General features: G+C 45.7%; 1 protein-coding gene across 1 annotated transcript in view; it reads right to left on the bottom strand.

Annotated features, from left to right (window-relative positions):
- LOC142302376 (dynein axonemal heavy chain 3-like) overlaps positions 1-14732 on the bottom strand; it is a 2626214-nt gene that overhangs the window by 981326 nt on the left and 1630156 nt on the right. The window contains exon 45 of the mRNA XM_075343433.1: positions 6685-6798. Coding sequence (XP_075199548.1) covers positions 6685-6798 — 114 coding nt within the window. The remainder of the gene's footprint in view (positions 1-6684; positions 6799-14732) is intronic.

Genomic DNA, 14732 nt, shown 5'->3' with positions numbered 1-14732 from the left:
CAGTACCTTTGACGAGCCAGGACGCGCCTCTGCCTCTGCTTCATCACTCCTCCGCCTACGTCAAGGGACACTGACGGTGGGTCAATACGCCATCCGTTTCCGCACTTTGGCTTCAGAACTCGGGTGGAATAATGAGGCCCTAACAGCCGCCTTCTGGGAAGGACTCTCGAGTCGCATCAAGGATGAGTTGGCGGGTCGGGACGTGCCCTCCACCCTAGATGCACTGATCGCCCTAGCAACTCGTGTGGACATACGTTTTCAGGAGCGCTCCAAAGAGCTATCTCGGGAGAGACGCCCGGTACGGCATTCTCCTCCTCCGCAGAAGTCCTCCGTTCCTCAGTCATCAACAGCTGGGATTCCCGTCCACGAGCCCATGCAGATCGACCGAGTGCGGCAGTCTGAACGACGTCGAGCAGAGCGGCTCGCCCAGGGCCTCTGCTTTTACTGTGGTGAGGACACCCACCTGCTACGCTCCTGTCCAGAGAGGCCGGGAAACTCCAAAGCCTAGGGTTGGTAGGAGAGGCCACCCTAGGTGCTGGGACCCTCTCTGACCCAGTTACATGGACAGTGCAAGTGACCACGGGAGAGACGCGGTTCACGGCTGATGCCTACCTCGATTCCGGGGCAGCAGGCAATTTCATCCAGCAGGCCACGGTGGACAAGTACCGGGTGCCTGTCATGCCACTCGACAAACCCCTAGTGATTGCCTCGGTGGATGGGAGGCCTCTCTCTGATACCATCTCCTTGATCACCAGGCCTGTCGAACTACGCATCGGTGCTCTTCACACCGAGAACATCGCTCTCTACGTTCTCCCACACATGTCCCACCAGATCCTGTTGGGACTCCCATGGTTGCGGACACATGAACCATCGGTTAGCTGGGGTACTGGCGAAGTCACCCGTTGGGGCTCTTCGTGTCATGAGAGGTGCCTAAAGTCCATACCACCCCTCCGACGACCTCCGGTTCCTGAGACCCTAACGGGGCTGCCTTCGGCCTATTGGTCCTTTGCCGATGTCTTTGACAAAAAGGAATCCGAGGTACTGCCGCCACATCGTCCATACGATTGTGCCATTGACCTGCTTCCAGGGACAACCCCACCTAGAGGACGGATATATCCTTTATCTCCAGCCGAAACCAGGGCCATGTCAGATTACATCTCAGAGAGCCTAGCAAGAGGGTTCATTCGGAGATCCTCCTCTCCTGCTGGAGCAGGTTTCTTCTTTGTCAAGAAGAAAGAGGGAGACTTACGCCCATGCATAGACTACCGGGGTCTCAATCAAATCACCGTGAAAAACAAATACCCCCTGCCGCTCATTCCCGAATTATTTGACCGGCTTAGAGGAGCTCGTGTGTTCACCAAGCTGGATCTTCGGGGTGCTTACAATCTGGTACGCATCCGCTCTGGTGACGAATGGAAAACCGCGTTTAATACGCGCGATGGACATTATGAGTACTGCGTGATGCCCTTCGGTCTGTGTAACGCTCCTGCCGTCTTCCAAGAACTGGTGAACGACGTGTTTCGGGACCTTCTCTACATCTGTGTGGTTGTTTATCTAGATGACATCCTTGTCTTCTCTCCGGACCTCCAAACCCACAGAGAAAACGTACAGCTGGTCTTACAAAGACTGAGAGAGAATCGCCTGTACGCAAAGTATGAGAAGTGTGTCTTTGAGCAGTCTTCCCTCCCCTTTCTGGGGTACATCATCTCTGATACTGGACTGCAGATGGACCCCAAGAAGGTCTCCGCCATCATCAACTGGCCTCCGCCTTCTGGACTGAAGGCAATCCAACGCTTCCTGGGATTCGCCAACTACTACCGCCAGTTTATCCCGCACTTCTCTGCCTTGACCGCTCCTCTCTCCGCTTTGACCAAAAAGGAGGCTAATCCTAAGGACTGGTCACCTGCGGCAGACGCCGCATTTTGTTCTTTGAAGCGAGCATTCGCCTCCGCCCCTGTACTCCACCGACCGGAGTTAAACCGCCAGTTCACCTTGGAGGTGGATGCCTCCTCCTCAGGAGCCGGAGCAGTGCTCATGCAAAAATCCTCCTCCGGGAAGATGGTGACCTGCGGTTTCTTCTCTAAGAGCTTCTCAGCACCCGAACGTAATTACACCATCGGTGACCGAGAACTACTGGCGGTCAAACTGGCTCTGGAGGAGTGGCGCTACCTCCTGGAAGGAGCAGTGTACCCCGTGATTATCTACACGGACCACAAAAACCTGGAATACCTGCGGTCCGCTCAGCGACTGAACCCACGGCAAGCCAGGTGGTCCTTATTCTTTGCCAGGTTTGACTTCCAGCTCCACTTCCGACCAGCGGACAAGAATGTACGCGCTGATGCCTTGTCTAGGTCTCTCATGCCCATGGAACAGGAGGAAGAGACTATCCAGCCTATCATCTCTCCTAGCAAGATTGTTCCGGTGGCTCCTGTCACTCTGGCCCAGATACCACCGGGGAAGACCTATGTCTCGGAGACTGACAGGCTAACGGTCTTACACTGGGGTCATACCTCAAAAACAGCCGGCCATGCAGGCCAGAAGAGAACATGGGGTGCGATTGTACGCCATTACTGGTGGCCATCTCTTCGCACGGACGTCGCCGCCTTTGTCTCTGCCTGCTCCTCTTGTGCCAGAAACAAGACGCCCAAACACCTCCCACATGGCCGCCTTCTGCCTCTGCCGATACCTTCGATTCCGTGGCAACACATAGCAATGGACTTTATTACGGACTTGCCATTGTCATCCGGGCACACAGTCATATGGGTCGTGGTGGACCGGTTCTCAAAAATGGCCCATTTCGTTCCTATGGCTGGACTGCCCTCTGCTCAGGAACTCGCGGACGCTTTTATACAACACATCTTCCGCTTGCATGGCTTTCCATTACACATCGTATCAGACAGAGGAACTCAGTTCACCTCCCGCTTCTGGAGGGCTCTCTGTAACCATCTGGGAGTGACTCTGGACTTTTCATCTGCATACCATCCTCAGTCTAATGGCCAAGTAGAGAGGGTCAATCAAATCTTGACCTCATTTCTACGTCACTATGTTAACGCCCATCACGACGACTGGTCCGCTCTTCTACCTTGGGCTGAATTCTCCCACAACCACCACATCAGTGAGTCGTCCTCCAGCTCTCCCTTCCATGTTGTTTACGGACTTCAGCCTTCCATCCCATTGCCTGTATCCCCCTCTTCGGATGTCCCTGCTGCAGATACAGTAGCCCGTGACTTTGCCACCATTTGGGACTCTGTCAAGGTGTCTCTAGGACGTGCTTCCCTGCGGATGAAGAGACACGCAGACAAGAAACGCCTGGATCCTCCGTGTTTCTCTCCTGGAGACCTCGTCTGGCTTTCTTCCCAGTACGTCCGCCTGAAGATACCTTCATACAAGCTGGGTCCTCGCTACATTGGGCCGTTTAAAGTCCTCACCAGGATCAATGAGGTCTCCTACAAGCTGCAGCTCCCGGCCACGATGAGGATACCCAACTCGTTCCACGTCTCCCTGCTCAAGCCGGTGGTCCTTGGTCCCTTCTCCGCTGCTGTCAGTCCAGCTCCTCCACCTATTGCCGATGATGACATCTATGCGGTAAGGGATATCGTGGCCATGAAGACCGTACGAGGTCGGCAGTTCTTCCTGGTGGACTGGGCAGGGTATGGTCCTGAGGATAGGTCCTGGGAGCCCAGGGAGAACGTAGGCACTCCTCTTATCCGTGCCTTCATGTCCCGGTTGCGGGGAGGGGGGCGTGGGGGGGGGGGTACTGTCACGCTCCCCGGGTCCTCGGCTCCCCTCCCCGGGTCCTCAGCTCCGCTCCCCGGCTCACCTGCCACGCTCCCCTCGTCCCAGCCTCCGGTGCCCGTCCTCCATAGGTCCTCTGGTCGCCGATCCCGGCGTCCGACATCTTCCCAGGCCCTGGCCGGCTCTCCTGCGTCCTCCTCGCAGCCTCCTTCCCTGGCTTCTGGCACCCGGGCCGCGCGCATGCGCATTAGGGCACGCGCGCGGTCACTGACCCTTTCTTAAAGGGCCAGCGTCCAGTAACAGGAAATGAGGTTAGTCAGGTTCAGGGTATAAAGGGGGTTCTTGTCCAAGGGGGCGGGGCCTGATCTTCGTGTTCCCTGAGCTAGGAGTCAGGTCTCCTGGTGTTTATGTGCCTGTACTCACCTATCTCTCTTTGTAGAGCCGTACCTGCCTCGCCATCCAGTCTGCCGTATCCCGAACCCCGCACGCTGTCCGTCTGCCATCCGACAGCACCTGCCATCTCGGATCCCTGCGGTGACCCGTCATCTTGCTCCAGAGGTTCCGGACTCCGCCTGATATCATCTCGGCCTCCGAACCTGAGCTACGTCACCAAGACTACCTTCTGTGACTCCGTGGTCCCAGGGACTCCTCCGCTGTCTTCACTTGCACGGACTATCCTGCTGCCCTTCAGTGCTTCAGCTGCCGGACTCCCTACCTCCATCTTAGAGTTCGGTCCAGTGGATCCACCTCCTGGGTCTGCCCGACCGCCCGGCCGTGACAACTATACACTGAAATGTGATAATAGTTTGATTCACAGAGTGACTTACACTATTACAGCAGAAACCAAGCTAAGATTTAGCTGTTTTTTGGCTGCTAGAACCGTTCTCGAACGTTTCTAGAACTATCGAGCTTTTGCAAAAAGCTCGAGTTCTAGTTCGATCTAGAACATGCCCCAAAATCACTCGAGCCTAGAACTGGAGAACCACGAACCACGAACCGCGCTCAACTCTACTCAAGACGCAAAAAATAAGCCAACACTGAGCCTTAGATCCCGAAAAATGAGAATGCTATGGGTCACGGAATATGGCATAAAACGTGCGCCACTTTTTTCGGTCAAACTTCCGATTTTTTTTTAACCCCTTATATAAAAGTAAACCTATACCTGTTTGGTGTCTACAAACTCGCACTGACCTGAGGCATCACACACACATCAGTTTTACCATATAGTGAACACTGTGAATAAAATATCTCAAAAACAATAGTGCTATTGCACTTTTTTTGCAATTTTTCTGCATTTGGAATTTTTTTGCCGTTTTCCAGTACACTATATGGTAAAACTTATGGTTTCATTTAAAAGTACAGCTCGTTCCACAAAAAATGAGCCCTCACATGATCATATTGACTGAAAAATAGAAAAGTTACGTCTCTCAAAAAAAGAATGGCGAAAAAAAAAAACGGAAAGCGAAAAATCGGCCGGTCGTGAAGGGGTTAAAGATGTTTTGGGGTTGTTTCTTTGTCTGTAGCACTAGGTGTCTTGCCTGTGTGAAGGCATCATGAAATCTGAAGATTGACAAAGAGTTTTGAGTCACAATGTCAGAAAGCTGGGTTTGCCGTTTTTATCAGGGGTGTTCAAGCAGGAAAAAGTACCCCAAAAAATACTTCAAGATGCACCCAGAAATGGATGGACACAAAGCGCTGTAGAGTTCTGAAGTAGCTGCTGATGGGAGAAGGCACCCTTCAAATATGAGAGACCTTAAGCAGTTTACAAAAGATGAGTGGTCCAAACTTACAATTTAGAGATGTAAGAAGCTTGTAGGAAGCGATTGATTGTCATTATTTATTCCAAAGGATGTGCAATCAAATATTAAGGTGAGGATGCCAACAATTTTGTCCAGCCTATCTTTGTAGTTTTGTGTGAAATTATGTCCAATTTGTCTTTTTTTTTTGTGTTGCTCCAGTACACCCAAAGGACATAAATATGTGAATTACAAAACATATATAATTGCAATAATTTTCATATAGAAATTCTTAATTTTCTGTAGTGATTTCAATGGTGCTAACATTTTTGGCCATGACTGTATGCATGCGTCAGTCTGAAAATACATGCAACAGATAGGATGGATCACACCGACTGTGACAATAATGCAGTCATCAATCAAGGTTTAGTGTTGAACAATTGGTTATTTGGGATCACTTGTCAACTAATTAATATAATAAAACTAACTTCATTTTCTGTACATTGACAACGCTATCGGGGTGGTGGAACATTTTTAAATAATTTTGTTTAAGTAATTAAAAGAACAACAACTCATGAGGCCCCTTTATTTTGATAAACAGCCAAGACGACGCACACCATGAGGGCTGCAGCCTGTAGACGTCTGCTTTATCTGCACTGGGTATGAATAAAGGGGGGCCTTGTGCTATTTTTTCCAATTATTTATTTATTTTGAGGCTTCATTCCAGGGATTCAGAGAGCTAGTCTGAGGGCAACCAATTACAGATGCTGGCACAGAGGATGGGTGGGGGAAGGAGTGCATATTCATGAACTTTAATGATGGGATGTGGAAGCAGAGGGACAGCTGCGAGGAAACTCACTAAGCGTAATTCACCTGCTTTAATGACAGCACATCATTTTTTTTAACTGTGCCTCTCAATCACTATAATGCCAATACCAAAAATGGCTACGGCATTACTGTGATTGGCAAGCAAACATGCTGGCAGGGGTCTCGAATTTTGCGAGGTTAAGAGCTAAATACTTGACAAGTAATGGATATCACAAATACCTAAATATTTGTGTGAATAACGAATAGTGCCGAGTATATTCGTTCGTCACCACCAGCTGCATAACATACAGTATTTATTTCAGAATGTATATATTTGCCAGATGAGAGTAATTAGTGACATAAATTAATAAATACAACATATTTAATTTGCCTGAATTTTTATTACCTGTATTACACGTGAGAAGTCCCTTAAACTGAATACATAATGAGATTTTGACGGCATGGGAAGAAATGCCAGTGCCACTTGTCTGTATAGATCCATTGTGGCCCACACTAGGATCTGCAGAATAAATATTAAAAAACAATTACCGGCTTTGTCTGCAAGAGAAAATGTGTATCTGTCAACATAAAAACAACTTAGGAGGTATCATTTCACACGTGAGTGATGAACAAATGCAGAATATCACAGTCAGTTAAACAAAATGAAACAATGCAGACAATGTCATGAATTCAAACAGATTTAACAAAATACATTTTTAATTTAGACGGTTAAGAGCACATATATATATATATAAATATATATATATATATATATATATATATATAAAACATTTTGTTTAAAAATATATAATTTCTATGTCTGAATATGAACATGTCTTAGTGTGTGGTGTCCTTGGCTTGGCAAGGAGAGAGAGAGAAATTTCAAAAGGAAATCTCCAGCAGCTTTTAATGCTTGCCTTTTGATCATTTGCCTTTTATAGCCCCAGGAAAGTACCAATTTGACTAGTTCTCTCTGTTGATATTTGATGACCTGGATGTAGAAAGCATAATATGAAGTAAATGATAAAAAAAAACCAACAATCTCCCTACATAGTGATTTTCTTTAAGCATCGGGTTTGTACAAGCATTACACTTACTTTTATTTTATATTTTGATTCTTACATCCAGTTTTAAATCATGGTGAAATTTCATGGATTCTTCACTACATTGATATTGTACATAGCATGCCAAACCAATAATACTTTTATTTTCTTTTACTGCCCTTCTTTTCAAATGATTTTTATTAGGTTTTGTAGTTAACAAATCTTGAAATCATGCGTTAGAAAATTTAAGGACATATAGATAGTAATATCAAGGTTAAGAAAATTCACATATTTTGACACCCCCCAGTTTGTTAGTGTTGATACATCAAGCAGTATATTTTATTGGTCAAATCAATTGCTTATGAATTAACTTTTTGCAAAACATAACTAAACAACAAAATAATTAACAACTTCCTGACATGGATTCCGTAGACAGTCCAGCAAATTTGCGAGATCAAAAACATATAATTCTAGTGAGTTTTAGATCAGGGAGATCAGTGGGCCTATTGGGCCTTCAGCTGGGTCGGTTGGCTGTAAATTTGTCAGCCAATCGCACTGCTTGCTCTAGGATGTCGGGCTTCCTGTCAGCTACCCATTCTTGGATTTCCGGGTCCATCTTCTCCAGCAGCTATTCGAGCACCATCACATCCCGGAGGGCAGCAGGGGAGTGGGCAGCCCGACCATCGAGCCAGCGGTTATAGTGTCGTCGGAGTTGACTGCCAAATTCAACGTACGAGACACCCTGGCGAGACATAGTCCTGAACTTAGTGTGATGTCTCTCGGGGGTTATGATAAAAAGGGCCAGCAAAGTATCCTTAATAATTCCATAGTCCAGGCAGTCCTGAGGCTCAAGTGACAGCCTCCTGGGCCCGGGCAGGCAAGCTTGTCCACAGGTATTTGGACCACTCAGCTGTGAGCACCTGGTGCATACGCATTAGCACCTAAAAGTTTTGAAAGTGTTCATCTATCTCATTGCTGGAATCATTAAACACTGGCACGGCCCTGTAGCGAAGATGACTTCCTTGGTGGTGGTCTATCCTGGAGGTAGATGTTGTTGGTAAGGAACTTGGAACTCCCAACATTAATTGCAGAACACCAGCCCTCTCTTCCCTTGAAGCTTCAGGCCCCAATGCAGTCAACAATTCCTTGACTCGGTCTGCTTGGACTTTGTTTGTTTCCAGACTGTCACTGGATCTAGGATGAGACACACAGTTTGCATCCTCTGGTACCACATCGGTGGTGTCCTTGTCATCCTCTGCATTATTCTGGGTCTCCCAATGGACCAATTTGCGGATCAAGTCTGACCGAGTGTCAGTGCTCCTGTATTCAATCTTTCGCACCTGGCACAGATCTTGTAGCATCTATTTACTGCTGTGGTTGTAACTCCTCTCCGGTCCTTGTCCCATGGCTGAGCTGGTGGGGTTGGACATGGCAGCATCCGAAATCTGAATGCCTCCAGTATGGCCTGCTGGGTATGCTTATGTGCCTCCCTGGTTGTTGAGCCTTGAACGGTGTCCGCAAACACCAGTCCTCTGCAGCTCCCCTGGATAAACCAGGCTGAGTAGTATCTCACTGCTGCCACCAATTGTGGAGACACAGGGGTCAGTGAGTGCTCTCATCCGCTGGCCCGCCACCTTTAGAAAGACAGCATGACCCAGGGCTCATCCTAACTGAGCACCCAACCTCCTTAACCGTGGGCGGAACACTATTCAATATTAAGACTTTATTGGATCCCCAAACAATTATTGGCATATGGCACATAACAAGCAAAACCACAGAATATAACTAGCAACAGTTTCTCACCCTTCTGCTGGCACACCAGGGATTAGAATGTCCGTGCCTCAGAGCTTCCAGGGCTACTTACTCCAAACCAGCAGCACTCCGCATAACGCCAGATTTAGGAAGCTGGCTAAGGTCTGCAAAGTCTGTAGTCCGGTGACTGTATTGTTCCAAGCTGGATTCCTTCCTTAGGTAGTCCTTGATATCACAGCCGAATCCTTGCATTCGATGCTGAAGTCCATGTAGTGTTATAATCCAGGTTCAGCTATGGCTTGCCAATCGGATCCGCAGGTCCTAGATTGGTATCATGTAGCAAGAGTCTACCTGGGCAATGCACAGTCCTCCTTCTTGTACCCCTGAGCTCTCCATTCAGACCATTGGGGTCTTCACAATTGGTGGCTAGATTTCAAGCCGCATATAAAATATCCCTATTAGTAATGGTTCTTGACAGTAACAAGAGAGACAGTGCAGCCACCTTGCATCCAACAATACAATGGAGGTTCACACACTTGATTTGTCTGGGTATCTGATCCTCTCTTGTCAAGGTAATTACATGAGTCAACCAGAACTTTAACACTAGACTCAATGAAACGAAACAATGAGGGCTTATCCCTCATTTATAAACAAAATATCTTCATGTTTGGCTGAATGTTAAGAAAATTTAACCCTTGCTAGGCACTGACAAAGTCCATGTCGTCACAGGGGATATTTATCAGGATGGGTTATATATCAGGATGAGGGACATATATACATGGATGGGGATCATATACAAGGTAGGAGGATCATTACCAAGATGGGGTACCGTAGTAGAGAATTTGGGGACATTACCCCCGTAACAGTGTCAGCAGCAGATCCTCGCCCCATAACAGTGTGTCATGACCACATTTTTTGCTTAAAATTTTATTTTCCTATTTTCCTCGTCTAAAACCAGGGTGCGTCTTATGGTCCGGTGCATCTTATGGTCCAAAAAATACAGTATTTACATGGCACCATGGCCAAGCAGGTCAGATGATCTGAAAGTGCTCACATCGATTAAAGAGAGTTATGGAAGTCAATGATTGGACACAGTTCGGCTCTCTTCCCACATACAGTCAGCCATATACAGAGCATTTCTGGCAAAAAGGAGGGCAGTTTTTTTTTTTCTTGACATGCTACATTCAAAAACATTCTATTTATCTCCCAGGAAAGCCATTCAGATACTGCAAATGGCTCACACTGGGGTAGCAGCTCCCATTAATTATTAAAGGGAGGCAGCTCTTTGTGTTCCTGTTTCACAGATGACACATCCGAGCACCCGCGATACTCCTATGACCTCCGTGAGTACCTGAGCACCCTGATGCTCGATTTAGTATCTAGCAGTGGCAAGCATGCTTGCTCAACAATGATGGTCATCACTGTCCCTATTGAGCCTCTCAATCTAAATTCCCTATCATTATGTCTTTGGAAACTGAGGAAACCTAAGAACCTCACACAAACTCACGTGTATCATACAGATTTGTTTCAGATTTTGTCCTTGGCGGGATTTGAAGCCAAAAACCTCAGTGTGACAAAGCAACAATGCTAAGCACAAAGCCACTTAAATGTTCTTGATACATTACTACAAAACAAAAGCATTGAACATTATATAGAATTTTGCAATTATAGTTAATATATATACACAATACTATCCGAAAGAGTAAGCTGCAGCCCCCAAAACGCATTTATTTTTTACTTTATTAAAGGGAGTCGCTGAGATTTGTAATATAAAGATGAAGATTGTAAGTGCCCTTCCTGATTGACGAATATAATCTCACAGGGGGTCTTATGCTGCATGATTCTAGTTTGCATAATTGTCAGTAAGTGACAGACTTATGATCCTGAATCAGTTATCATGGCACATGCTATGTGATATGCCAAAAGGAATGGATTCCTAGTGTGCATCTGCATTATGTTAGTGCATTTCTGAGAATCCCCATGCCAATACAATACACAAGTTGAAAAGAAATGCACATGTAACATTCATTCAGCATTTCCAATGAGGCAAAACATGGCAAAGCATCACTACAATTTAAAAAAAATAAATAAATTAAAAAAAAAAAAAATATATATATATATATATATATACACACAGTACAAACCAAAAGTTTGGACACACATTCTCATTCAAAGAGTTTTCCTTATTTTCATGACTCTGAAATTGTAGATTCACATTGAAGGCATCAAAACTATGAATTAACACATGTGGAATGAAATACTTAACAAAAAATTGTGAAACAACTGAAAATATGTCTTATATTCTAGGTTCTTCTTGTAGCCATCTTTTGCTTTGATTACTGCTTTGCACACTCTTGGCATTCTCTTGATAAGCTTCAAGAGGTAGTCACCGGAAATGGTTTTCACTTCACAGGTGTGCCCTGTCAGGTTTAATAAGTGTCATTTTTTGCCTTATAAATGGGGTTCGGACCATCAGTTGTGTTGTGCAGAAGTCTGGTGGATACACAGCTGATAGTCCTACTGAATAGACTGTTAGAATTTGTATAATGGCAAGAAAAAAGCAGCTAAGTAAAGAAAAACGAGTGGCCATCATTACTTTAAGAAATGAAGGTCAGTCAGTCCGAAAAATTGGGAAAACTTTGAAAGTGTCCCCAAGTGCAGTGGCAAAAACAATCAAACGCTACAAAGAAACTGGCTCACTTGAGGACCGCCCCAGGAAAGGAAGACCAAGAGTCACTTCTGCTGCGGAGGATATGTTTATTCGAGTCACCAGCCTCAGAAATCGCAAGTTAACAGCAGCTCAGATTAGAGACCAGGTCAATGCCACACAGAGTTCTAGCAGCAGACACATCTGTTGAACAATTGTCAAGAGGAGACTTTGTGCAGCAGGCCTTCATGGTAAAATAGCTGCTGGGAAACCACTGCTAAGGACAGGCAACAAGCAGAAGAGACTTGTTTGGGCTAAAGAACACAATTAATGGACATTAGACCAGTGGAAATCTGTGCTTTTGTCTGATGAGTCCAAATTTGAGATCTTTGGATCCAACCACCGTGTGTTTGTGCAACCCAGAAAAGGTGAACGGATGGACTCTACATGCCTGGTTCCCACCACGAAGCATGGAGGAGGAGGTGTGATGATGTGGGGGTGCTTTGCTGGTGACACTGTTGGGGATTTATTCAAAATTGAAGGCATATTAAACCTGCATGGCTACCACAGCATCTTGCAGCGGCATGCTATTCCATCCGGTTTGCGTTTAGTTGGACCATAATTTATTTTTCAACAGGACAATGACCCCAAACACACCTCCAGGCTGTGTAAGGGCTATTTAACTAAGAAGGAGAGTGATGGGGTGCTATGCCAGATGACCTGGCCTTCACAGTCACCAGACCTGAACCCAATCGAGATGGTTTGGGGTTACCTGGACCGCAGAGTGAAGGCAAAAGGGCCAACAAGTGCTAAGCATCTCTGGGAACTCCTTCAAGACTGTTGGAAGACCATTTCTGGTGACTACCTCTTGAAGCTCATCAAGAGAATGCCAAGAGTGTGCAAAGCAGTAATCAAAGCAAAAGGTGGCTACTTTGAAGAACCTAGAATATAAGACATATTTTCAGTTGTTTCACACTTTTTTGTTAAGTATTTCATTCCACATGTGTTATTTCATAGTTTTGATGCCTTCAATGTGAATCTACAATTTTCAGAGCCATGAAAATAAAGAAAACTCTTTGAATAAGAATGTGTGTCCAAACGTTTGGTCTGTACTGTATATATATATAAAATTAAATAACAATAATAATCATAATAGTAAGGAACAAATGTCAAAAAATTATGATTTTGCATCTTCAGCATTCAGGTTTTCCATTGAGTCCCATTAATACTGATGTATGAACAGTAGAACTTAGCTACACAATCAGCCTTGACAAACATTTGTGGCAGAATCGATTGTTTTAGAGAACTCACTGAATTTGTGCAATTTAATCCCTAACTATAATTGGTAGTACAGTGGAACCTCGCTTAACGAGTAACCCACTTAACGAGAATTTCGCTTAACAAGCAAAGCTTTCTGTAAATTTGTAACTCGGTTTATAAGAAAGCTTTGTTGTATGAGCAAAATACTCACCGCACACACTTCCGGTTCCGTACATCCACAGCGCTCTGACCCGCACTTGCAGTCAACACAAACACATACAAGCACGCACACACATACAGTATTATGCTCACCTTACCTTCCGTTCCATCGCTGGTCTCATGGTTCTTGTAGTCCGCCGGTATATCGCAACGTCCTTGCGGCGAACTACAAGACCGGGAGGCCAGCGATGGAATGGAAGGTAAGGTGAGCATAATATGTGTACCTTCAGTTCCATTGCCGGCCTCCTGGGTCCTGTAGTTCGCCGCTCCACTCCAGGCTGTGCATCTGCAACCATAGCGACGAAGCAGGAACTTCCTCTGTCACCGCTACTCAAAGGCAACGCGCTGGCCAATCATAGGCAAGCGGCTCATGCCTTTGACGTCAGCGCTCTGGCAGCAGAAGTTCCTCCCTCGTCGTTATGGTAACCTGATACATAGCCCGTACCGGAGAACAGCAAGTCCCAGGAGACCGGCGATGGAACGGAAGGTAAGGTGAGCATAATATGTGCGTGTGCGTGCGTGCTTGTGTGTTTGTGTGTGTTTGTGCATGTGTGGAATGACACAATAGGGGACCAGGATGGGACATTTAACAAGTTGTGGAACGAATTGTCTGCATTGCAATGATTTCCTATGGGAAATCTTGCTTTGCTGAACGAATAACTTGATTAACAAGCACACTCCCAGAACTGATTGTTCTCATTAACCAAGGCTCCACTGTATTATTCAAAATTGGAAGCATCTATAAACCCTGGCAATTAAGACATGTTGTGGCATACCATGTAATTTTACAGAGCAGGATTGCCAAATGCTGAGGCACATAGTGCATAAAAGTCACCATGCTCTGCTGATTTAATAACTGATGAGTCCAAACCTCCTCTGACATAATCATCAGCACAAAAACAGTGCAAAGGGAGCTTCATGATAGTGGGTTACCACAGGGACCTGTGCTAGGACCAATTCTTTTTAATCTCTTTATTAAGGACCTTGTGGATGGGATTGATAGTAAAGTGTCAGTCTTTGCTGATGACACCAAACTATGTAGGATACTGCAAACTGACCTTGATAGTACAGTCATGGCCAAAGGTTTTGAGAATGACACCAAAATTATATTTTCACATGATCTGTTGCCCTCTGGTTTTTAATTGTGTTTGTCTGATGTTTACATGACATACATAAATATAATTCCAATCATATTAGGAGTACCAAAAGGTTATATTGACAGTTAGAATGAGTTAATGCAGCAAGTCAATATTTGCAGTGTTGACCCTTCTTCTTCAGGACCTCTGCGATTCTCCCTGGCATGCTCTCAACCAACTTCTGGATCAAATCCTGACTGATAGCTGTCCATTCTTGCATAAGCAATGCTTGCATTTTGCCAGAATTTGTTGTTTTTTGTTTGTCCACCCATCTCTTGATGACTGCCCACAAGTTCTCAATGGGATTAAGATCTGGGGAGTTTCCAGGCCATGGACCCAAAATCTCTATGATTTGTTCCATGAGCCATTTAGTGCTTTATGGCAAGGTGCTCCATCA

This window comes from Anomaloglossus baeobatrachus, chromosome 4 (genome assembly GCF_048569485.1).
Source record: "Anomaloglossus baeobatrachus isolate aAnoBae1 chromosome 4, aAnoBae1.hap1, whole genome shotgun sequence".
NCBI classification, from domain to species: domain Eukaryota; kingdom Metazoa; phylum Chordata; class Amphibia; order Anura; family Aromobatidae; genus Anomaloglossus; species Anomaloglossus baeobatrachus.
The sequence above is the reverse complement of the archived record's forward strand: the minus strand, read 5'-3'. Positions and strand labels throughout refer to the sequence as shown.